This window comes from Ailuropoda melanoleuca, chromosome 15, assembly GCF_002007445.2.
Source record: "Ailuropoda melanoleuca isolate Jingjing chromosome 15, ASM200744v2, whole genome shotgun sequence".
In the NCBI taxonomy this organism is placed as follows: domain Eukaryota; kingdom Metazoa; phylum Chordata; class Mammalia; order Carnivora; family Ursidae; genus Ailuropoda; species Ailuropoda melanoleuca.
In genome coordinates this window covers 42,058,372-42,085,136 of record NC_048232.1, presented here as the reverse complement: position 1 = coordinate 42,085,136, position 26,765 = coordinate 42,058,372, and the positions used below count along the sequence as shown (strand labels likewise).

At 37.3% G+C, this 26,765-nt stretch overlaps 1 protein-coding gene across 1 annotated transcript in view; it reads left to right on the top strand.

Moving 5' to 3' along the window:
• The first annotated feature begins 16,069 nt into the window (after positions 1 to 16,069).
• Positions 16,070 to 26,765, top strand: part of GRIP1 (glutamate receptor interacting protein 1) — a 378,833-nt gene continuing 368,137 nt past the window's right edge. Inside the window, 1 exon segment of the mRNA XM_034643413.1 lies at positions 16,070 to 16,631. Within this exon segment, the coding sequence (XP_034499304.1) occupies positions 16,499 to 16,631 (133 nt within the window). The 5' untranslated portion in view covers positions 16,070 to 16,498.

The following is a 26,765-nucleotide window of genomic DNA, read 5'->3' as shown; positions in this document are numbered from 1 at the left end:
TCCTCTTGGTTGAGCACATTTACTGAATTGTTAAAGCACATGAACCCGTATCCTAACTACTAGGGTAAGCTCAGGGTGCTGTAACTCCCAAGCCTAGACTCCTCGGAAGAGATGGGGGAAGTGAGCATCAGGCAAGGCTTGCAGTAGGAGCGAGTCCCTGACCTGCTCTTGAAAAGTCATTGTGAGTTGGGGAAACCTCGTCCTCTGGTAATTCTGACACTCCTCTCTTACGAACCCCTCCCCCCTGAGAGTCACTGATGTGATGCCTTATAATGAGATTTGACTTTTCTTTTGTTAGTAATCCAATGGAAGATCGAATTAAATAGTAATTACTTCATGTTTTAGAAAAATTTGTATGGAGCACTTACTATACACATATAAATAAAGGAAATAAATACCCGATATAAGCCCTAGGTCCTTCTTACTCATTTTCTTTATTAACTTTTTCTACAAATTATCATTCCCCTTTACCCAGGATATAAGCTTCATTAAGATAATTATTGTCTGCTTTTCTTTTTCTTATGGTATCACTAGTACTCAGTGCAGCTGGTCACATGGTAAGCATTCAATGAATTCTTTGTTGAAAGAATCAATAAATTAAGGGAAAACTGTATGCTTAGACATTCGGCCTACAACAACAGAAAGGACAGTTTTGCCCTTGTATTCCCAGGTAAGAAAGCAGATGATGAGAAGGCTGTTAGAACAGCTATGATAGGCTTGGTGAACATATTCGGCAAGTTAAACTTTGACAGTCATTACTGCACAAAAATAATTGAATTTTATATCTCCAATAATGCATTACAAAAAGAGTACTTAGGCATCCTTGTCCAGAGGTGGGCTTTGAACAATTCAATTTTAACTACATCGCTGAGATAACTACATCACTTCTTGAGAGTTTGAAGTCAACTGGGGGTACAGCTTACAGAAAATTTCTGATGCACCAGTAACAGAAAAGAAAAAGTCAATATGGATGTGGATAATTGACTTGCATTGCCCTCTAGGATTAGATGCAAATCATGACTAATGCTAACATCTTGGGCTCTACAGGATAAAGCCTCTCTACTGGTGAATAACGTGCACCACAACTTTAAAGAAAATGTCTTTAGTTCATATGTCAGGTTTTTTTTTTTTTAAGATTTTATTAATTTCTTTCACAGAGAGAGCACAGGTAGGCAGAGCAGTAGACAGAGGGAAAGAGAGCAGGCTCCCTGCTGAACAGAGAGCCCAATGTGGCGCTTGATCCCAGGACCCTGGGATCATGACCTGAGCTGAAGGCAGACACTGAAACCGACTGAGCCACCTAGGCACTCCATATGTCGGTTTTAATGATTGATTAGTCAAAGAAATTTTCACCGATGCAAATCTGCATCAATAATTTGCCTTTCCAATAATTTGTAATTGGAAGTTGATACTGTGTAATAATTTTTTTAAAGTTTTATTTATTTGAAAGAGAGAGAGTGGGCGGGGGGGAGGGGCAGAAGGAAAGGGAATGAAAGATTCTTAGTCAAACTACCCGCTGAGCCTGAGCCTAACATGGGACTTGATTCCATGACCCTGAGATCATGACCTAAGCTGAAATCAAGAGTCAGATGCTTAACCAACTGAGCCACCGAGGCACCCCTGAACTAATTTTTAAACTGAATTAATAAAAACTGAACAGAAGGTTCTCACATCCGGGATTTTGGCATCAAAATTATAAAGTACATTTTGTTTTCTTTTTTTACGTATTTTCGTGTTGTATCTTTATTACATTTACTGAGTAACTGATAAATGCAGAATGACAAATGAATTGGCAGCATTACAAAACCAAACATGTTTAAATAAAGAGAGCTTCCTCTTTATGTATATATAAAACTGCAAGTAAATACCGATACATAAGAAATTACCCAGTGTTCTGTAGCACTCAGTCTTCATTTAGTTTCCCAAACCCCTATGTAATCTGATGGTTTCTTCAATGGACATATTTTTCTGCTTTCATTGAAATTGATGCAAGCTGTTTAAAGAAGTTTACCATTAAGAAATTCAAGTGGCGTCAACTTTCTAAAGAAATTTGAATGCAGAAGAAAGATATTCATTATTTTTAGTAGATGTTTTTTCCCCGAATAATTCCTAATTGGTCCTCTAATTTGATTGTCTGATCACTAATTATTTGTGGTGTTTATTAAGTACAATATAGGGCCACCTGCCTAACCAGTAATACATATAGCTTAAATTTGCTAGTCTGCAAATTCACGAATAAACTAAGCCAATTCATCCATCTGTGAAATATCTCAAGGTCGGCCATCCATTGACTACAAGATTTTGAGTTAAAAAGACAGTGGAGGACAGTGCTTATAGTTTGATCATGTTTGCTTACTGAGCGTGAAATGGAATTTAACTGTGGCATGTCTGCATTTGTAAATTTATTGTAGTTGTTTACACTTCTTGCAAAATGAAATGTCAGGCAGTCATTCTGAGAGCCCAAATATATCAGGCTTCAAAGAGCTTGAAGAACTGAGATAATTCTTTCAGATTTTAAAAATATTTTCTATTTTTTTCACCCTGTAAAATTAATTAATATATTCAGTCAGGACTGTGTGTTGAATGAGCATATGAGAATTAAAAATAAAAACAAAAATTACTTCCACATTGAAATGCTAAACGTACCATCTGAGTATCATAGAGGTTTGAAAAGCATGGAAAGTATCACAATTCATATTTTCCCTGAAGATATATCATAGATAATTGTGAGACCTCCCAGGATTCATTTAAGCTCCTTACGGATGGTTCTATTGCCTGGGAATTCATTCATACTTCTTCCTCTCTCCTCTCCTCTCCCCATACCCCCCCCCCATTGTCCTCCCAGGCTGAGAGAGCACGAAAAATCTATTTTTAAATGGTACGCACTTATTTGTTTATTTATGTTTCTTGGTCAGTTGATTCATTTTACCAAAGCACTGCATTTCAAAAAGCTTAAGTTTGTTGTTGTTGTTTTAATTGATTCATTTGGCTACAGGAACATTTGCTTGTTATTTAAAATAGTTTCCTACAGTCACACTTCTTTTCTGAGTTGTGATGAGTAATCTAATTTAAGTTTCTCTTCTTTTCCTTCCTCTAAGTGCTTTGCCATATGATTCATCTTACCTTCTTAACCTTTTTCTCCTAAAGCCATTTTTTAGCTCCCAATTCTTGCTGTCACTTACAGGCACACTTGTCTGGTTTGCTCTCAAAGAATTTACGAGTTGTTGACTTTGTAGAGGCTCTTTATGTGATTTTGATTAAATTATGTTCTTGCCTCTCTACTTTTATTATTGAACTTCTGTTGGTTCATTCATTTGTGCATTTACTCACTCAGTTGTTCCCCACATACACGCTGCACACTCAGTATTCATTAAGCAGGGGGTTTGTACCAGGAGATGGGAAGAAGGGGTGCCTGGGTGCTTCAGTCAGTTGAGTGGCTGTCTTCAGCTCACGTCATGATCCCAGGGTCCTGGAATCAAGCCCCATGTCAGGCTCTCTGCTCACTGGGGAAGCCTGCTTCTCCTTCTCCCTCTGCCTGCTGCTCCCCCTGCTTGTGCTCTCCCTTTCTCTATCAAATAAATAAATAAATAAATAAATAAATAAATAAATAAATAAATAAAATCTTAAAAAAAAAAAAGGTCATGGGGAGAATTCTAAGCCATCTTTCTACTTCATATTAACTTTAGTTGCAAGAGTAGTGAAGAGTTTAAAGCCATTAGCTTGAAAGGGTTTTGAGATTGTCTATGGCTTTAAAGAATCATTTATTCACTCTATAAAATGTATTTAGTGCCCGTGACATGCTACTTGCTTAATCCATGCCAGGTTTGACCAATCTTTAGAACTGGTCCTATTTCTTATCCTTGCTGGCTGATTCTAATGTTTAATATACTTTTTGAGGAAGGCAACTTTAAAGGTCCTTATGTGATTTAAATAGTGTGTTTAAATAAACCATGAACAGTATGTACTTATATTAAATCTGATTCACTCATTCATTCAACAAGTGTTTATTATTTGTCTGTATTGCCAGGCACCTTTCTTGGCCCAGAATTAGAGCAGTGTGCATGAGGGTAAAAGTCTCAACTCTCAGGGAGGTCGTATTCTAGAAGAGAAGAAACGGGTAACATACAAGTAAGCACATTATCAAATCAAGTAATTTCTGACAGCGAGACATGACAGGGAGATACGATGCAAAATGATGGGGGCTATGTTATTATGGAGGCATCTGGAAAGCCCTCACCAGAGGGAGGCAAAATTTAAGCTGAGACCTAAAGAATACAAAAAAGATCCATCTATGCTAAGATTTGGGGGCAGTACTTTTGGTGCAGAGTGAACAGGAAGGACGAGGACTCTGAGCTTGACAAGGACGAGAAGAAGGTCATTGTGGGGAGTAATAATAGAAGAAGCTAAAGAAGTAAGCAGGGACCTGGGCTTTAAAGGCCCTGATAAGGTTTGTGGAGCATACAGAACTCGTTGCAGAGTTAAAAACAGGGAAATGACATTGCCTGATGTATGTTTAATATAATTGTTCTGATTGATGTATGGAAAATAGGGTGAGAGTAGAAATAGGGTAGGGTGCCTAGTTAGAAAGAAGACTGACTGGTTATGGGGGTAGCAATGGAACATGAAAAATGCGGGTAGATTAGGGATTCATTTTGAAGGTAGAGCCAATAGATTGGATGTGGGTAGTCTAAAGGAAAGGAATCAAGGATGAATCTGGTTTTTTAATTGAGCAATTGTAAGGATAATGCTGTTTACTGAGATGGGAACTATGGTGGGAGGTGCACGTTTGACAACTGTGCTGGCTCCTGACCTGATTATCCTGGGGAGGCCTCTTATGTATCTTAATAGAAAGCTGGATACGGTCATGTGAATCTGGAGCTCGGTGGGGGCATAGTAGTGCTGGGTGAGACTATAAACAGAATAGCTTTCTTTCAGCTAAATACATCGTACCATTATAAATTGGACTAAGATACTCCTCTATGTTTTAGCCTCCTATCATCTCCAACAATGACATACTTACAAGGTGTAATGTGCTACATACCTGTGCAATATGGAGTATGTCCACTTGTAAAAAAATAAGTGCATGAAAAAATTTAATATAGGCAAATATTGGATATTATGTACATTTGTAAAACTAATGTGGATATTTTGAAAGACTTGTCAATAAACTCAATACTTCATGTCATTCTTGTTGAAAAAATAATCCAGTCATTTCTATTCTTTTTTCCATGTGTATTTAATCATTGTACAAAAACAGAATAATGGAAGTTAAAGTTGACCGACTGAGGATAACTCTCCAAGTTCCAGTCTTTCCTGATAGCATTTTACATTTTGTTCTCATCATGAGACTAAATTTCCTGACATGAAACAATTAGTTAGAATCAACTGTTGAATGGTTGAACACTACATCTGAAACTAATGAGGTGCTATGTGTTGGCTAATTGAATTTAAATTAAACAAAAATTTTAAAAAAGGAAAAAAAAAGAATCAATGAAACTTAAATTAGGTAGACCAGATTTCTTTCTTTGGTTCGACCTTTGGGCTACATTGGATTATTCTCCCATAATCCAAGATTCTGGAAACATCCAATTTTAAAAACATCTGCCAGGGCTTAAAAATAAATATCATGGAGAAATGGAGAAATGGGATTTTCAATGTCTAAACAAAGTAAGGAGTTGGGTTTTTTCCCCCTTAAGAGTTAAGGACAAGCCTAATTTAGATTTCTAACAAGTAGCCATTACTCCTCAAACTAAACAGAATCTTTCCCATCCTGATCTCACTTTCTGGAGGGCCCAGATAGAATCGTCTTCACGGGTCCATTGTGTGTCAGGTTGTACATTTTTGGAACATCAGGAACAGTGCCAGTCTCATTCCGGGACTGTTTCCTGGGTATTTCCTACGTGGTCATTAGTCTATTTTCTGAGGCTCCCTAGTGTGTATTTGGGCCCACTCAGCACCTGGGGCTGGGTGCTCAAGCAGCTGCAGTTAGAATTGAAAGAAACCTCAGAAATTGTATAACGCTTTATTCTTTCCTCCACCCATTCCATCTTTAAACATGTAACATCTACTCTGAGTTCAGTGCTGTGTCGGAGACCAAAGACCTTAAAATAAAATATGGCTCTTGTTCTGTGTACCTCCCAGTCTAGTCAGAAAGACAGATTTAAAAAAACCTAGATGTGTGTAATACAGCAGGAGCTGCACCAGCCAAGTCTGCAGTGGGGCTCTAACCCGCATGTCTTGATGCAGCTGCATAACGAGCCACTCCGCCAATCTGGGCTTTACAGCAGCAGTCCTCTCTATGCTCCACTCACTGGTCTGCAGGGAGTTTGCATTTGGGCTAATCAAGGCTGGCCTCAACCTGGCCGCTCTGCTGCGGGTGACAAGACCTGCAAGCTGTCGGTTTAGGTCTGCTCCATGTGTCTCAGGATTCAGGTCCATGTCCACTTAAAGGAACAGTGGCTTCTTGGCTGCGGTCCCTCGGAGTATCACGGCCTCATCTTCTCTGTTTTTTCCTCTAACTTTCCTGTCGTCTCCATGACCTGTGGGTCGGGGTGCAGCTCTATTTCCACTGTATGATGGCCCTCCCACTCTTAGTGAGCAATCTTAAGCAAATCTTGTCTCTTCAGCCATCATTCAATCAATTATTCATTCATGCATTTATTCACTCTTCATTCTATCTTTCTGCTCGTCAGACATTGAGTGTGTAACACGCTTTCCCAGCTCAGCTACAAAGGTGACAAGGAACCACGGCTGCCTTTAGTCAGTGGTCTCAAAATGTTTTGCCTTGAGGGAATTTGAAAAAGAAATGCATTCCCCTCACAGATTTTCAACTTCACGTCTGAAGTTTTTCATCATACTTTTCATCATTTATATATTTGCAAAATGTATCATTTCTAGCATATTATACATTTTATATAAATCCATTAGTTCATTTGAATGTATACAGTGCATCCAGATAGCAGCAATTTTTTATAATCATCATTTTAAAAATACTGCTGGAGTGGAATAACTCTTGAGAGGCGGCATAGCGTGATGACTGAGAGGACAAACTCTAAACTTCCTGGTTCATTGTTAGGAGGTCATATATATTTTAAATTATAGATATGTAGGTTATATAATCTATGAATTTTATTTCAGACTAGTAGATGTGCCACTGTTAGCTTATGGCTTATAGCAAGTTACTTCACTTTTCTGTATCTCTTTTCTTCATGTACAAATGAAGATAAATGATAGTACCAACTTCATAGTATTGCCATGAAGATTAAATGAGTCCATGAGACTCTTGAAGACTGAGACATAGCAAGAAATATTTAAATCTGTTTTTGCTACTATTGTTATCATCGGTTCACTGAATGAAAAGAACCTTCTAGGAAAGAGTAGCAAAGAGAGTTGAAAGTCAGAAGTATATGAATTGCATATTTATGGGGTGCCTGGGTGGCTCAGTAGGTTAAGCATCCAACACTTGATTTTGGCTCAGGTCATGATCTCAGGGTTGGGAGATCAAGCCCCAGGCATCAGGCTCCATGCTCAGCAGGGAATCCGCCTGTCCCTCTGCCTCCCCTCCTGCCCCTCCACTCACTTGCTCTCTCTCTGTCTCTCTCTAAAGTAAATAAATAAATAAATAAATAAATAAATAAATAAAATCTTTTTAAAAAAGAAATACATATTTATAATTTTCCCTGAAATAAAACAAAGACAGCACATCAAATAAAAATATGCATACCATTTGCATATCTCAAATTGGTAATGGTGGCTTCTGTACATTAACTAAATAGGTGTTTGAGTCAAGGGGCACTGGGATGGGGGAAAGGATTATTGTTTTAAAAGAGGCAGAAGCAAAGTACCACTAGTGTGCATAGGAAAAGTCCATTCTGCTCCAGAGTAGAGCCAGGATGCATCAAGCAGAGAGAGCTTTAGGGCTGGGTCTTGTAGGATTGCTCGTGTGAATGTGGTGGGAACCTAGGGTTTCCATGTTGGTGGAGAGAGGGGACTAGAGAGATGAGAATGATCTCTAAAATCTTTTCTAATATCAGTATTTTGTGAATCTAACTTCTTAAAAATAGGTCATTAGATTTTATCTGTTTTGTTAACTAAAGTATCTTGGCATTGCTAACGTATGAAGGCAAAATAAAACTAAACAAAAGTATTGAGCACCTGTCTCTGTATGATTATGTTTACTTCCTCACAGACATGGGTGCCGGAGGAGAATTCAGAAAGATATAATTTTACTTGAAAACATTATTACTTCAGGCTCTGATGATCCCAGTTTGGACCATGAGCTAGTGTCTTGGTTTTTTTTTTCTTTTTTCTTTTTTTTTTAACAGTGAAAACAAGTGTTTTCATTACTTAAATGAATGCAAGAATTGGAGCATTTGTTGATTGCAGGGCTTTGGTGATTCTTTATCTAGAAAGACTTAATGCTACTATACCAACAGACAATGTTTTCCTTCTAGTAAATCTAAGTGAGGTTACTGGCAGAACAATAATTTAAATGCCTTGGACTTGGTGTGAAGCACTTACATTTAATTCAAAGCATTTATTTTGGAACTTAGTTTCCCTTACATTTTGTACAAATTGGCGAAGAGCAAGAAGACGGAAAATATTAGGATTATACAATTTAGATTCTTAGGATATTACCTGTTTCTGAATATCGGCTACTGGAGTAGCTGAATGATACACTTAGTCTTCACACTACAAAGTATCTTAAATAAGGAGAACAAAAAGGGACGGGGAGGTATGAGAATACAGAGGAAGAATTTCAAGGGTAGGGCAGCATTTGTCTGGTTAATTTAGCTCAGGGGTCATCAGCTGAAACAACCCCAGATGCCCCTATTAGAAATTTATAGGGGCATTTTGGATAACCACAATGCTAGGCAAGTTGGAAGGGAAAAGGGGGCTACCAGAATTTTATGTAAGGGGGGCTAGGGTGTTAGAAGTATTGAAATGAGGGAGAAACTCTTACAAAGCTGAAAATTTGTCCTGCATTTGTACAACTTTCTAATATTTTATATGAATAAATACTCCTGTAAGTGAACACCTATTTATAATTTTTGAGCCTAGAAGCTAATACTGTTATACACAGAGACATAAAGTATTTTTAATAGACTTCATTTTTTAGAGTAGTTTTAGGTTCACAGCAAAGTTGAGCAGAATGAACAAATGTTTCGCATATAGCCTCCACCCCTAACATGGGTAGACGTTATCAACATCCCCCACCAGAGTCGTACCTTTGTTACTGACACATCATCATTACTCAGAATCCTTAGTTTTCATTAGGGTTCACTCATGCTATTCTATATTCTCTGAGTTTGGACAAACATATAATTGACATGTATCCACCATTACAGTATCATACAGTAGTTTCACTGCCCTAAAAACCCTCTGTGCTCTGCCTAATCATCCTTCACCCCTCCTTAACTTCTTGGCAACCATTGATCTTTTTATTGTCTCCATAGCTTTGCAATTTCCAGAATGTCATATAGTTGGAATCATATCGTATGTATCCTCTTCATATTGACTTCTTTCACTTGATGTGAATTTAATTTCCCTCCATGTCTTTTCAGGGCTTGATAGCTCACTTCTCTTTAGTGATAAATTATCTTCCATCTTCTGGATGTAGCACAGTTATTTATCAGTTCACATTCTGGAGACTATCTCGGCTGCTTCCAAATTTTGGCAATTATGAATAAAGCTACCATAAATATCTGAGTGCAGATTTTGTGCTAACATAAGTTTACAACAACTTTGGGTAAATACCAAGGAGTGTGATTGATGAATTGTATGGTAATCATATGTTTGGTTTTGTAAAAACTGCCCAACTGGCTTCCAAAGCATCTATACCATTTTGTATTCCCACCAGCAATGAATGAAAGTTCCTGTTGCTTGACATTCTCACCAGCAGCTGGTGTTGTCATTGCTCTGGATTTTGACCATCCTAATAGGTGTGTAGTGGTATCTCATTGTTGCTTTAATTTATATGTCACTGGGGCCCCTGAGTGGCTCAGTTGGTTAAACGTCTGCCTTTGGCTCAGGTCATGATCTCAGGGTTCTGGGATCGAGTCTGCTTCTTCCTCTCCCTCTGCCCCCCCCCCGCCATGCACTCTCTCTCTGTCAAATAAATAAATAAAATCTTGAAAAAAATTTATATGTCCCTGATGACATATGATGTTGGATATCTTTTCATATGCTTATTTGCCATCTGTAAGTCTTCTTTGGTGAAGTGTCTGTTAAAGTCTTTGGCCCATTTTTTAATCAGGTGGTTTATTTTCTTATTGTTGAATTTTAAGAGTTCTCGGTATGTTTTGGATAATAGTCGTTTATCAGATGGATTTTTTGTAAATATTCTCTCAAGTCTATCTTTTCATTCTCTTGACATGAAGTATTTCACAGTTTTAACATATAACAGGCATACTAATTTTTAATGTGGGGTCCATCTGTGACTCTACCCTTTTACTTTCTGTACATTTTACGGAATGGCTTCTGATCATCTCCTAAATTTAAATTGTTCATTAGAAGTAGGTGCAAGAAAGAGGGAAACCATAAATAAAGTGAAAAATCAGCCTACTGAATGGGAGAAGACATTTGCAAGTGATATAACCAATAAGGGGTTAGTATCCAAAATACATAAAGAACTTATAAAACTCAACACAAAAAACCCCCAAAAATCCAATTAAAAATGGGCAAAGAATCTGAATAGACATTTTTCCAAATGGCCCATAGACACATGAAAAGATGCTCAGTATCACTAATCATCAGGGAAATACAAGTCAAGACCACAATGACCTTATAGCTGTCAGAATGGCTAGAATAAAAAAGACAAGAAATAACAAGTATTGGCAAGGATGTGGAGAAAAAGGAACCCTTGTGCACTGTTGGTGGGAGTGTAAGTTGGTGCAGCTACTGCAGGAAACAGTATGGAACTGTTACTGTGAGTACTGTGAGTACTGTGAGGAAACAGTTCCTCAAAAAATTAAAAATAGAATTACCATATGATCCAATATTTCCACTACTGGGTATTTGTACGAATTCAAAACACTAATTCAAAAGGATTTGCATACCCCTATGTTTATTGAAGCATTATTTACAATAGCCAAGATATGGAAGCAACTCAAGTGCCCATCAGGATAAAGAAGATGTGGCAAGGTACACAGCACACACGTGTGCACACACACACACGCGTGCACACACACACACACACACACACACACAGGAATGTTACTCAGCCATAAAAAAAGGGTAAGGTTTGTTTTTTAAATTTTATTTTAGTTCCAGGGTAGTTAATGTATAAAGTCATATTAGCTTCAGGTGTGCAATATAGTGATTCAACAATTTCATATATCACTCAAGAAGGATGAGATCTTGACATTTGCAACAACATGGATGGATTTAGAGGGTATTATGGTAAGCGAAAAAGTCAGACAAATACCAAATACCAAATTGTTTCATTTATATGTGGAATCTAAAAAACAAAACAAATGAATAAACAAACAAAGAAAAAGCAGAAACAGACCCATAAATACAGAGAACAAGCTGATGGCTGCCAGAGGGCAGAGGAGAGGGGGGCTGGGGAGAAGGATGAAATAGGCGAAGGAGATTAAGAGGTACAAACTTCCAGTTATAAAATAAATAGGACCCAGGGATATAATGTGGAACACAGGGAATATAGTTAATAATATGTAACAACTTTGTATGGCAATAGATGGGAGCTGCACTTGTGGTGAGCATAGCATAACCTAGAAACTTGTGAAATCACTATGTTGTACACCTGAAACTAATATAACATTGTGTGTCAACTATACCTCAGTTAAAAAAAATTAAAAAAACAGGTAGGTACAAGGAACTAACTACATCTTCTGGTGCAACTGCATCCTCAGATTTACTAATTTAATGCATATTATTAAACATATATTTAAATACATATGCTGATGTTATTTTATGTTTAAATTATATATTCATGCATCACATGATATATAAATTTCATTTAGACTAGTAAAGGGGGATATTAGAAATCCTTTGCTACAACATAGTAGTGTTGGGTCTGATTAAGAATACCAGGGGCCATTTCCAGGAACCAGAGTGTTTTCCCTTCCTCCTCGCCATCTCAGTATGTTGGAGTGTCTTCCCTAAGGTCATAGGGGAGTCTGCCATAGTCTTGGCATCATTTGCAAGCCCCATAGCATCTAAAAACGCCAGATTGATTTAGTGTCTCAAAGATTTCTTTGAGACCAGATTCTCCATAGTGCAACTCAGAAAATACTATAGCCAATACTCAATCTAAATAAACACGGAAGTGTACTGCTTAATCAGTGATCTAGGGAAGGTTGTAAATTGAAGATTTAATCTCAATTGTTGGTCTATTTCTCTTTTCCTAAAAGGGGATGGAGACTCTAATTCAGAAGACTATGGAAGCCATGTAATTGCTGTTCAGGCAGTTGCCTATTTCCCAGGGGGAAAAAAAAAGGAAAAAAAATTAGCTTCCCCCCCCAACATATTTGCTATTGTTGGTTGAAGCACATTTTGTTGAATAATTCAACCTGCTTTATTTTCTCTTGTGAACAAATTTTTTTCTAAGAATTTTAATTTTATAGTTTAGTAAACATTTAGCTCAATTAAAACCAATTTGTGATAGTAATCTGCTTTCTTTACATGAAAATGTGGGGGAGCTGAAATTTAAAGGAATTGGTGTTTTGGAACTGGTTCGTCAGGATAATACCTCAAACAAGGTTCATAGGCGTCAGTGCCTCTAGGGACAGGGTGGTAACTGACGGGGAGAATTGGGCCCCGGGGAGGAGACTGTGACTAAGTGGAAAGCACATGTTTATCTATGGGCGGCAGCCACCACTCAGCTCTCAGAGTTGCTGTGCTGGAAGTGGGCCCAGAGTGCCAGATCTTTTGAGTTTTCAAGAAAAAAAAAATGTCACATTTAGTTGTGAAATTCCTGACTTTTGGAAATTGACCCAGTTTAAAAACAAACAAAAACCAAAACAACAAATACACCTATGTGAGCCAAACAAAACCCATTTGTGGGAGATACTTATTCTGTGAACTGCCCTTTGCAGCTTCTCAACTATTCCATGTGTTTAAACTATGGAGTGCAGCAGCTGGTGAATAGCGCCACTCACCAGTGTTTGTGCTATGGGGCAAATGGTAGTTCTCTACAGAAACAGTAGTACACCTAGCTGAAAGGACTTGAACTTCATGCCACTGATTTGTCAATTGTGGTAGGGTATTAGCTTAATGTGTCGTACGTAACAAGTCCTTATAGATTTAAGGTTGCTCCTCCATTGCTCACCGTGGAAGGGTTAGGGTAGAAGACGGGAAAAAAATCAGAGGTTGGACCCAGTAAGATGGGTGAAAGGATCCTATCCACCTGTGCCAGCCCTCAGGCAGGGAGGCAAGTGTCTTGCGCCCTGTCTTTTGTATTAGGACACATACACACGTGCTCCCCGACCTTCACACAGTATACTGCCACATTCTTTCATTCTTTGTGACGCAAGTACACCTCCTTTAAATAGCAGATTCCCTATTCCTGCCTCCCAAGGATCTATGATTGTTTTAATAGGGCTGTTCCTTCTTTTGCCATACCCCTCAAGTATCTAGCTGAATTATAAACTCTTCCTGAGAACCACCAAACTTCATCTTCTGTAAACATTTTGTTATAATCAGGTACCAACATGCTCACCTTCCAAATAAATTCCTTTGACACCTATGAAAATGATAGGAAGGGAAAGCAGAATTTCTGTTTGGTGTGTAGGTAATTTTACTTTGTATTGGTTCTTATTCAAAAATGGCTGCTTACCACTGCTTGAGAAAATGTGTTTCATTAAATACTAAAATTAATAATCGGTAAGCTGTAGTAGAATGTGAAGTTGGTCTATGCAAAAAGGATTTTTTCTCTATTAAAATATCAGCTGTCCTATAACATCAGTCCTTTCAGATTCAACTAGGAGCTTATAACTACAAAACTTAAATATTGCGGTCTCCACCAACTTAAGAGTTATAATAATTCAAGAGTAGTTGGGTAAAATTTGTTGCCTGAATAATCTCTGGGGGACACGTGTACTTGACAAATTAGTCACATATAAACCAGATTTTATGTTTATCCCAATTAAAAATGAAAGTCAACAACTATTTTCAATAGCAAACTTGCACAGAAAACAATGAATCACTGAATGCATATAATTCTTAGACAAGATAATCTCTGAATCTGTATGAAAAAATACATGGTGCTAGGTAGCGCTTGGCAGTGTTACTTTTATGAGCTTGGACAAACCACTAAAACATCTTTGAATCTTCTTTCCTCACCCATGGAGTTATCACCTCCTTATCAATGTTGTTACTGGGATTAAATGACCAGATGATATATTTTTAAAAAATTTATTTATTGAGAGAGAGAGAGCTCTCGTGCAGGTGTGGGTGGGGGGAGGGGTAGAGGGAGATGGAGAGAATCTCAAGCAAACTCTGCACTGAGCTCAGAGTCCCATGCAAGCCTCCATCTCGGACCCTGAGATCATGACTTTTGCCAAAATCAAGCGTTCGTCGCTTCACCGACTGAGCCACCCAGGCACCCCAACAGATGATTATTATTGTTATTGTCATTTATTTAGTGACCTATTCAAGGTCTAGACTCCCGATCTTCAAGTTTCTAGTTCACTGTTTTTTAACTGTTCGTTTATTTTGGTTGAGGGAGTCAGAATAATAAAGAAAAGATTTGGAACCTAAGGACAAGTGATTTTTTGTTTAAAGATGTTCATAAAACATTTTATAGTATCTTTTTGTCAGCATCATTAAGTTTGTGTTTCCCTTCACAAACTCACTCATAAAGCATAAAAATTGGAATTCTCAAGGAATGGGGAAATTTATATAACCACTGAATCTCACTTCACACATTTTAGAGTTGAAATGTTCTTGGTTGGTGAATATTTACCTGTGTGTGTAAGTATCTCCCCACTCCATCATTAGCAATTAATATCTGCAAATAGAGAGCTGTTTAAATCTAGAGGAGACACAAATTCCTGTGAATCTAGCAACAGATAATGCAGAGTACAATAATTTTCCTCTAGGATGGACCTACAAACATATTACATAGATACTGAACAACCTTTCTACAGTAAAGAGCTTTTTAAAAAATTGCATTTCTGGGAATGTGGAGCTGAAAAATATTAGCTTCGTAGGTGATAGGCTGAAATGTTTATTAATTATATTATAAGCAAATTGAATGTTTCCTGGTGTTAAAAAAATCACATTCATTTAAAGACCCAAAGAAAGCAGCTAAGGAGAAAAAGATTATCCACGATTAACGCTGACCTGTCTAAACTTTAGAGTACCTCTTTCTTCTAGTCTGAAGTGTTTCTGATTGTCGTTCTTAAAAAAAAGAAAAAAAAGGGGGGTCGTGATTTTAGAGACAAAGAATGAACAGGGTGTGAGCGAGCATTTTTTTTAATACTTCTGCCCCTCTCTTCATTTTCACCAGGAAGTACTAAATTTTATTTGCTATTTAGCCCATCTGTTTTCATATATTTTTTTTTAAAGTGTAACAACTCAGATTTGTATTTGAGTTCAGTGTAAGTAGATCGGGATTATTTATATTTCTTTTACCAAAAAACCATGCAGTTTCTTTTCTTTGCTGATTATGGTATGCCGTTACTAAGCCTATGAGAAGGCTCTCTGTGAAGTGCATTTTAATATTTAGATCAAACAGTGATTGGAATACATTAATGCCCAGTGGGTAAATGTGTCATTTGAAAGCAGCTGCTGAGCCTTCTCCCTGCTGCTCCAATTAACACAGAGCACACTTTTGTCAGCAAGAGGCAGTGCATATGGATGAAACCACTTTAGGGCTCATTAATATGATATGCACGAGAGCACAAAGGGTTAATGAATCTGCCCATTGCAAAACAATAGCATTCTGAGAAGTTTCCCAAGCTTGTGCCTTTGCGGTAAAGGGTGCTAGCATTAGGGGGTGGCATTAGCAGGTAAGAAGAAGCCGGTTCAGTCTCCAGCTTTGGTTCAGTCCGTTGACTAACGCGTTTCCCCGCCCCTCTCATCTCCTACACCCCCGCCGCTGACGAGGGAGATGCTGGATAGTGAAATTCTAGTGCCGGGACTCCTCTCGCTTCCGCCGAATCTCTTGTCGAACTTTGTTGTTTCGTTTTGAAGCTGTTTCAAGTCCAAAGCTTTGCTGTTTATTTTTTTTCTCCTAGTCCTTCATTATTTCACTTTCTCTCACTCTTCCTTGGTTTTATTTTTTTTAATTGCACATTTGACAGTTTTGTGAGCAAATAAGAAATCTTGTTAAGGTAAACCCATATCGTTGCTTTTTTTCCCCCTCCCATGGCTGAAGTCTGGGCGTTGATGGTAGCATAGCGGCAGATGGAAGGGTAGCGCGTTCCCAGCCCCAGGTTTGGTATTGAGCATTCATGCTCCACCAGCCCCCCAAGCCACTGGGCTGTTGCTCCGCTCTGGTGCTGGCTGAACCAGGCTGCACAGTGAGTGAGAGATGGACCGCTTCCTGGGTTTTGTCAAGCAGATAAGAAGATCTAGGAGAAGAAAGGGAAAAAAGTACCGACCAGAAGAGGATTACCACGAGGGCTATGAGGATGTCTATTATTACGCTTCAGAGCATTTTCGAAGTAAGCACTTCTTCCCTCCACCCTCCTGTTCCTTCTCGCGTGCTGGGCTAACAATAAACCTTGTATGGAGCTTTAATCTTAAATGCAAAAGGTTTCCCAGATGGTGTTCTCTGTGAGCAGTCTGTAAGTACTGAAGTGCTACATTTTGCTTGATTTGTTGCAAGAACATTTATCAGATAGCATCTAGCCAGTATAACCAGTCCAGTTCTATGCCTGGTAAATATTTTAAGTGCAATTAATTATGTTATCATTTTAAGGAACCATCCAAAAAAGTATCTTGCAAGACAATGTGGTGGTTAGAATATGTGCTGTTGTAGTCGTTTTTAAATAACCGTTTTGTTTTGTTTTGTTTCATTCTGAATAGAGAGAGGACTAGCTTATTTGGAACAAAATGTTCAAGTTGCTGTTGGTGATTAATGTTCCTGATACAGACTTTTAGATAGTTATCTGTGATTAATCTGAGGTGGTGTTTGTAGAAGGAAATTCAAATGATTTTCTCTGATGCGTGTTCATCATTTTATTATTAAATTAAGGGAACACTTATTTGCTGTCAGTTGGAAGCAGTGATACCTGTAGAAGAAAATAATATATCCATATTAAGACATTTGTAAATTAGCAGATAAACAGCAGAGAACTCGAATCATTCTCGTACTTATCAGTGCTTTAAATTCCTGGTGAGATTTAGACACGTCCCAATAGATTCATAATGCCCAGAAATGCCTACGGGTACAGAGAGAAAGCAGCTACATGCAGAGATCACTGTGTTTATGAAGTGCCCTAAATGTGGGAAACTGACGGTTACATATACTCTATATTTACAAAATTAAAAGTTATTTTTTTTTATCTTCTTGAATAAGGATCTTTATAAACTCGTATTCCAATTCTAATTCTTTCTGGCCTTTTGATGTCTAATCATGAATATATCCCATTTACAACCTGTGAGTGTTGACTAATAAATAATTTGGATTCTATTTCTGTGATATTGAGATCCATGAGAATTAGCTTTAATGCCAAAAATTCTGTTGTGATTGATGAAAGTTGAGGGTTGAAAAGTCATGTGGTGGCAATAACATAATAATGAAAAAATATAGTTCTTTGACTTGAATGTATGGCTATGTTGCTTTTACAGAGTAATCTCTGAGATGTTTTTCTTTTATAATGCTTTTACATTAACAGTCTGTTCGAATGTAGTGACAATATATGTTTCCTAAACTTAATTTCCATTATATACTTAAAAATTTAACTAATGTTCATGTTAGATAAAAAAAAATACTATGTGCTTGCATGCATAATTCTGAAAACTTGGAAACTGAATAAAAAAAGCTTAGAAACTTTTAATTACATCGGTGTGCATTGTACAAATTACAACCAATATATGTTGAGTCAAATTCACACCTTGGGTTTGTACTGGGATGTGCTGGTACAGATAGAATCAAGTAATCTCTCTCAAATGCCTGCATTCTCCTAGTTTTGGTATGAATTTAAAGCAAAATAAATACTTTATAAGTTCACAAAATATGCTTGTAAGGAGAAGTATTTATGAAGATATCTAAGAAATATCCTCAAATCAGAGTTAGGAGAATGATATATTAGACTAAGGCATTAGTCTTTATACATCAAGTGCAGTAACTTATAGAGAATCATGTCTTAACTGATCTGATTTGTGAGGGTCATACTAAGGATAAGATGCTAAACATCAAAAGTCATTTGCTTCAGATACATAACCAACATGTTCTCCCCGTGCTTGATCTGAAAACCTCCATTATGTAATATTTAACTTTGTGAAGTTAGATGCATGTTGAGTCCGCCAGCTTCCAACTGCTACATAATAATCAGGATGTGTCTCAATGGACTCAGGCACTTGGGATTTGACATTTCATCAAATGTCAAAGAGCCAGGGCTTTTAAAGAAGACATGTCATATATTATAATGACCTCTCAGTGCCTCTTTTGGCTTCAGTTTCAGAGGTCTATTAGTACTGGGTAGGGAAGACATCCACTTATATATTACAGCTGTAGAAATGTATTAAAGGGTAAGACTGATCCTTAAAACTAATCCTCTTAAATGGGTAATATGGTTGAATTCAATTACATCTACAGCGTATCTATTTTAATTAGTCTTTAGCATAATTTGGAAGTGCATGCCCTATGTTTCCCTAGATGGCTTAGAAAAACTATTTACATTAAGGCTCAAAACTTGGTGGAATTTACTGAGGACATTCACATCTTAGCTAATGGTGCTGTTGATAAACCAAAAGTGTCATTCTTATTTTTCTCCCTGTAGTTTTCTTTTTTTTTCCTCTTGAAATAAACTTAATTCTCTGCCTTGTCAGTTTATCTAGTGGTTCGGATTAACACCAGGACTCTAGACATAAAATAGTGGAAGACTGAGCTGGGGAAACCTTCCTAGAACACTCTCCAATAAGTCTGCTTTTCCTTTAGTACATTCTCAAGTGCTCACTGATACTTAACTTTATCCTAAATAATGTCTCTTCTATTGTGGGTTCTGATTAGAATCTCTCCATCCTTTCCTTCATCTTGAATATAACACAGTTTATAATCTCTTGAAATGTCAAAGCCCGAATTAAAATGTCAGTGGGGTCTGATGCTACAGAAGAGAAGTTATTCTTAAAATGGATGGTTTTTCTGTAACTCTCTCAAAACTGAGTTTTAGCAGTGATGGCAACGGTAACAGACTCATTTTATATCTTCCCTGATTTTATATGGACTTGATGTGTATCACTGTACATGGGATGACTGTATTTGAGTTTTTAAATTCTGATTTCATTACTCATCTATCTTTTTGGAATTCTGGAATTAGAGTTTAAATAATCTAGACAGATGCTTTGGGCAAATCACCAAACTTTTGTGGGTTTTTGTTTCCTAAAATGTGACAACTGGTGGCTTTATATCTTAAGAGTTTTCAAGTTCAAGAGCTATATGATTTTAGACTTGGTTCTGAAACAATTTACATAAAGGTATTGGCTGAAGGATTTTAACTGGGATTTCAATGAAAAAATTCACCTGGGTGTCCAGAGGGACTTATTTTTCTGGCAGGAATTGTCAGTAGAGAGATTCCTATTCCTTTAAGACAATAATCTATCATTGAATATTAAGCAGTTTTGGAGAATGTTTATACCTATGAAATTCTGAACATATTGGTAAACCTTAGACTTCATTTTTTATTTTATCTTATCTGCCAAGAAGCACCATTTGCTCTGAAAAATCTCACATAGATGACTCATTTGGTATTTTTTCCTTAAGAAAAACTTGCATTGATCCCAAAACTGATTCATAAACCTGAATGTAATAAAAAGCTAGAAAAGGGTCCTGAAATTCACTTTTATTGTGTTTGGTGCTTTTATTTGTTTTTCGCTAAATACTATTATAGCAATGCCCTTTTAAATGCTCTGGCATATCATATTTAGATTAATCTGTCACACAAAAAATAAACCCTTTGGCCCTATCATAACCTATATTTTTATTTAACCACACCAGATAATATTCAAATTATAAAAGAGATAATGTACATTTTATAAGCATGCTCTTAGCACGGTTCATATCCATGATGGAAATCCTGACCTGCCATGAACTGTGCAGGGAAGGGGAGGGTTACTGAATTACTTGAGAAGGAAGAATTTGTTTCTCTCTTATACATATGAAAGTTATGTGAGTCAGTTTCCCTTCTGGCCCTAGCACCTTTTGCACAGGGGTAATGGCATTGAATTAGATAAGGAGCTCCATGGTAACCAAGGTTTTCATCCTGACTCACCGAGGCAGGAGAAGACCTATGTGGGAAAGCTGCTCAGGGCAGTCATTAGTGGTCTACTCACCTTTCCTACTGAAGTCAGTTCAGAGAAGCTCGAGAAAGGGGGGAACAAGAATATGATTTAGACCTTTTGAGAAAAGGTCGTTTGTATTTACAAATTATTTTATTTTATTTTATATCTATTCTAATAGACATTGAGCAAAAATTGTGATGTGGGTATATAAAAACATTGTTAGCTAAGTTATTTTATTAAGCAATATGTGCATCTAAAATCCCTAGTTAGGGAATTCAGGCTTTCCAGTGCCTAGATGTTCAAACTGTATTTCAAGAGGAGTGCTTACTTTTTATTTTTTAATTTCATTGAAAAATGCCCTGCCTTGTTCTTCTTGGAGATGAAACAATACTGGTAGTGCGTGTTTGTAGAGTGAGAATTTTTAGGAATTGGTTTGGGTCATTAGTACAAATAATTTTTTCTCACTAGTTCCTTTGGTTAGTGTGGGTTTTTTTTGTTTTTGTTTTTGTTTTTGTTTTTGTTTTTTTGTTTTGTTTTTTGTTTTTGTTTTTGTTTTTTTTTTGGTAAGTTCAGTAACCACATCCTCTCTACTTCCTGGAATTGACATCTAATTAGGATTCTTTTTTTTTTTTTTTTGATAAGTGTGCCAAAAGGATAGAGTAATAACTTTTATAGGTACTTTGGAAAGATAGCTGATCCCTGCTGTAATTCGTTTAAAAACTGAGCACATAATCAAAGGGAAAGTTGCCTTCCTCAGGAAGGGGATCTGGGGGAAGGGAGGAGAGAGGAGCTGGAGAAAGGAAAGGGGAAGGGAGAGGAGAGAATGCAGTAGTTATCCTTACTTTTCCAAGGTTTAAAAGCATAAAAGCCATTTATTTTATGTTAAAAACAGTGATCATCAAACTGACAGGTCTTGGATATGAGATACTGGATGATTCAAACCTTAGCTGTACTTAGTTTGACTCAAGAAATCCCCATTGAATTGGGAGAAACATGGATTATATAGAAACAGGGCAAACTTGCTTTTTTTATGACTCTGTTGCTTATTTTTCTTTCCTAAGAATTGCTTTCCATCTCTAGTATAGTCGTTCCGTTGAAAATTGATTGGCTACCGTGTTCCATTTGTCTGGGGTATTCTGTGTCATCAGCTTTATTATCTCAAGCTGTATTGTTTCCCACATGGAATAATTTAAAGGAATAAATAAAGTTGAAGGGACTTTAGAATGCACTTTGTCCACCTCGAGTGTTTTTTTAGATGAATAAACTAGGGTGCAAACATGTTGCATAAATATGCAAGCCCCAGTAATCCTTCAGAAGTGGAACTAGGAGGCAGACCTCCTGATGGGGTCTAGTCCTCCATCCGTCATTCCACATTCATCTTTTAGTTCTCTGGTGACTCTTCCCCTGATATTTAAGGGCTGGGATTCATCTGCATATGAATTAGAAGTGTTAATTTCCCGCATAGGTAGATTTATTCTTTTGAGCAATGGGTCACCTTATCTTAAACTAAACTCCTTAACAAAAACTAACTCCTAATACAGTATTAACATGCTGCTGTATTTATAGATGATGTTAATGACAGTGATTGTCAGTGATTCAAAAACCAAAGAAAGCAGATACTGTGTCACCTCCCTTTTGCTCTGTGGTTTGCAAATACAGTCACTATTATTCATAATTATTCCTTTGGGAGACTTCAAATGCATAACTTTATCGGAAATATTAGAGGAATCTTGGAGTTCAGTTAGGGAAGCCTACTATTCAATCCAGGAAGTCCTTTCTCAGCATCTCTACTGTGTGGATCTCCACCTTTGTTTAAAGCATTCTGGTATGAACACATTCACTTCCAAATAAGGCAAGTCACTGAATAAACTTATGTCCCTTTTAAACAAATTCTGAATTATATGGTAAGTTGTTTGCATATTCCAACAAATGCAATATATGGTTAAAATTTTATCTTGACCCAAACAAAATAGATTCTATTAGATTTGATGTGCAATAAGATTTCATGCCTCTTCTCTATTCATATTAGTTTTTCATCGATGTAACATATGGTATGTGGAGGTGAGTAATTCCTTCAATGCTATTTTTGTTTTAACTATACAAATCCAGAAGAACTCTGTATTGGGCTCACATCCATGTGGTAAGCTTTCTTTTCTTTCCTTCTTTTTTTTCTTTCTTTCTTTTTTTTTTTTTTGGTGTGTGTGTTTATTTCTAAAATGTCACCAAACCTGCCTTGTATTTAATGAAAAACACATTCTAGTGTTTTCTTTTTGCGTGATGTTGTGGACATTATTTGTATGCCCCGAAACTCTTCTTTTTCCCTGGGAAGAATGATCCTCATATTTAATATACCCTTGTTCCACTCTAATTCAGTCATTATTGATTGATCAAAGCTGACATATTATACCATTTCCTTGGCTATGGTGATTGGTGTGACAGTGGACATAAAAACCAACTGGGCCAATCAGTACTCCTCTTTGAGTTTTGAGTTTGCAAAATTCAAGATGATGCCCTCTACCACATAATAAAAAACAGTCAGGAATAGGAGAGAATCAAGTCAACATGCAAAGGAGATGGGGATGGAAAGATCAAGAGACCCCTCAGTTCTGTGGTTGCTGATCCTAGTCCTTGATGTCTCTAAGGTTGCCCAAATCAAAGCTTACATAGCTAGAAAGGACCAGAACCAGGTTGGAAAATATGGTTATTTGGTTATTTTTATTTGATACTAAGAAGTGCCAGAGATGGAAACTAGATTTTTTAATTAAAGTTCCTACCCTCCAAAAATGTAATTTTCTTAATGGGACTGAGGAGCTATGTGACTTTAGATGAGTCATTTGGAACTCTATGCTTCTTTAGTTTCTTATTTATAAAATGAAGGCATTACACACCGATGCCTAGTGCTAAAGACCCAGATAGAGAGAATCAATGACAAGTCTAGTCGGTAGAGCTGTATCTCTCATGCAGGGCACAGCCAAAGCAGGTAGAGGAAGGAAAGAGCCTGTGGGCAAATTTGAGCAGATTTCTTAGCAGTATAACTGCTGTGTATTTAACACTTTGTGCCCTCGCTTTCAATTCAGAATTTAATCTTGTTTTAGAGATTCACACAACTTCCCCATCCACATCTCACCAGAGTTCTTCCACCAGTATCTACAGCAGTTTAAGAGATTTGTTACATACAAGACAATTTTTTCATACCACCATGTGCCCTGAAACAAAGTGCTTTAGAATATCAAGTACAGGACAGTGAGACTCCCCCAAAATTACAGGTATGTGCATGTGTGTGTGTGTGTGTGTGTGTGTGCACATGTGTGTGTGCACACACACACGGCACTTATATAGTTATTTGTGAGATCCAAAATAACACCCTTTTTTTTCTTTTTAAGATTTTATTTATTTATTTGACAGAGAGAGAGAGACAGCGAGAGAGGGAACACAAGTAGGGAGAGTGGGAGAGGAAGAAACAGGCCTCCTGCCGAGCAAGGAGCCTGATGCGGGGCTCAATCCCAGAACACTGGGATCATGACCTGAGCCGAAGGCAGACGCTTAATGACTGAGCCACCCAGGTGCCCCAAAATAACACCTTTTCTTTACTGTAAGGTGATCTCAGTTTCTATAGAGACAGCTGTATCCTGCTGGTTAAGGGTGTGGGACCTGAATGAGAATACCTAAGTTGGTATCCTGGCTCTCTCTCTTAATAGATATGTGACCTTGACAAGTAAATCTGTCTGCGCCTGAGTTTCCTCATCTGTGAAATTGAGTCAATAACTACCCACCACTTAGGGTTATTGTGAATTAAATGACATAATACAGCACTTAGTGCTTGACGCATAGTGAGTACTTAGTAAATGTTAGTGGAAGAAAACCTTATTCATAAAGATATTAAGTAAAGCATGTTGGATAGTTATGAATGGCAGGCTAAGAAGCTTAAATTCATTGTGTAGGCACTGGGGCAATACTGTGGATTTTTTGGTAGAGGTACAACCAGGAAAGAGCTGTACTTCAGGAAGATTAGTGTGGTATTAGTGTATAAAAGGGATTAGAGGGCGAGACATAAATAAAAGGGCAGATATAGCAGTTGTGGGAAAACTTCGGTCTGAACAGAAGGAATATATTCCACATACTGAGTTTGAGTTGCCAAGAAGATGTCCAAAGAGAATTCTTAAGAGGTAGTCTGAAATGTGGAAGTTGGGGTTATGGAGAGGGAATAGGGCTCAAGAGACTTGGAAGATGTGTATGTAGATTTGATGGGTGAATCAGGGGACTAGGAAAGAGGGGTCTTTTGACTCAACTTTATGCCGACTATTCTTGGGGCCAAACCGGGAAAACTGATTAAACATAGAGTTCTGATGATGTCAGAGAGTTTCAACAGATAGAAGATACCTTAGGGAATTTGTAATGAGTACTGCATGGCTTGCGCATTTGATTAACTTCTTCTAATGATGATATAAAAGATTAAATGAAAGGTGATCATGCAAAGGGAAATGAAACTCAAAATAACTGTTAGGATTCAAAAGGTGGATTTTTATTAGTGTACATTCAGATAACGTTACTTCAAAATCAGTTTAGGAAGATAGGAGACTAGTACATGCCACAACATGAAAGAACTTCAAAAATACGCTAAATGAAAAAAGCTAGACTCTACAGCCGTGTTCTGATGCAAATAGGCATAAAATTTCTTTATGGGATGATGATAATGTTATGAAAAGTAGACTGATGATGCTTGCATAACTCCTCAGTCTTACTTTTAAACATCATTAAATTTTTTTTTAATATAGAAGGATAGGTGCTCAAAATGAATATGTGTAGAGTTTTGTTATTGTTTAACAGCTCCCAAATGGGCAATCAGGTTTTTTCTCCACTCTGAGAAGTCTATGCATTAGCTCAGTCAAGAAGTATTTAAGTACCCACTCAGGAAAAAAAAAAGTCAAATAAAAAGTGGAATACAGAATGATCCACCATGATGCCAGAGAGAACTATTCCCAGTGGTATTTTAGAATGTATAATAGAATTGATTTATATGCTTTTTTATTTGAAGTATTGGAGTTGTACCCCAGTATGTCAACTATCACATAAGTTTAGAGCCAAAAACTTTCCTGAAACATTGAACCATAGAACTGAGTTTTTTGAATGTGTGGATTTAAATTAAATATTAGCAATTAAGCCTATAATATGTAGAAATTGAGTTGAATTTCAGTTAATATTCTCAACCTCCGAAGATCTCTGTTCTAGAAACTGAACCGACACCAAAATATTTAGAGGTTATGGCTAAGTAAATTATTCATAATTAGTAATATTTAAAATATAAAATACGATGCTCAAATATTCTTTATTTTTGTACCCTGTCAGGTTTAGGAAGACTCAATTTAGAGTAAGCATTTCACAGTTTGTATTCTTTCAGTAAATACTTGATGGTACCCATCACATGTCAGGGATAATTCTAGATGCTGGAGATAGAGTGGGTAGAAGACACAGATGATCTTTGCCTCATTGCAACCAGGGATCTAACAGGGAAATAGAAAATGAAAAACAGTGCGAAGTGCAATGAAGGAGAACAGATCAAAGTTACAAAAGAAAGTATTGCAGGTGGTGAGAGGGGTGAGTGTTTTAGCTAAAGTGATCCTTCGTTGAAAACTGATGTTAGATGTTTGAGCTGACCCTGACTGAATAGACAGAGCCACTGTGTGGCGGTTCATATAGAAGGCTAGGGCATAAAACCCTCTGGAGTTAGAAATGTACTTATTCTTTTTAATATAATACGTGTATTGACATCTTCTGAATGGGCTGTTCCCTGAAAGTTCATTTGCAAAATCAGTTATTTGGAATTGCAAATGCGTTTCTTTTTAGGAAAATACAGATTTCAAGCCAGACCTGACCATCCAGGTCTTTGCAGTATTTCGCTAACAGGTAAAATGTGGCTGTGGCCAAACGAGGCATAGTTATTGGAGAAAACTTTTATTTTGCTGAAAAAGATAGAGGGGCTCCTGGGTGGCTCAGTCATTAAATGTCTGCCTTCAGCTCAGGGCGTGATCCTGGTGTTCTGGGATCGAGCCCCACATCAGGCTCCTTCATTGGAAGCCTGCTTCTTCCTCTCCCATTCCCCCTGCTTGTGTTCCCTCTCTCGCTGACTGTCTCTATCTCTGTCACATAAATAAATAAAATCTTTAAAAAAAAAAGAGAGATGAAGTTCATATATAGGTGCCATTCATATATAGGTCTCTCCTCTTAGTCAAATACTTCCACGGGTTGCTTGAAAGGCAGTGGTATTTTGGAGGAATGAGAAAACGTTTTATTTTACCTGTGGATTAGTACAGTGTGTCCTGGTCTTCTTTACACTTGGATTCTAAATATCCATT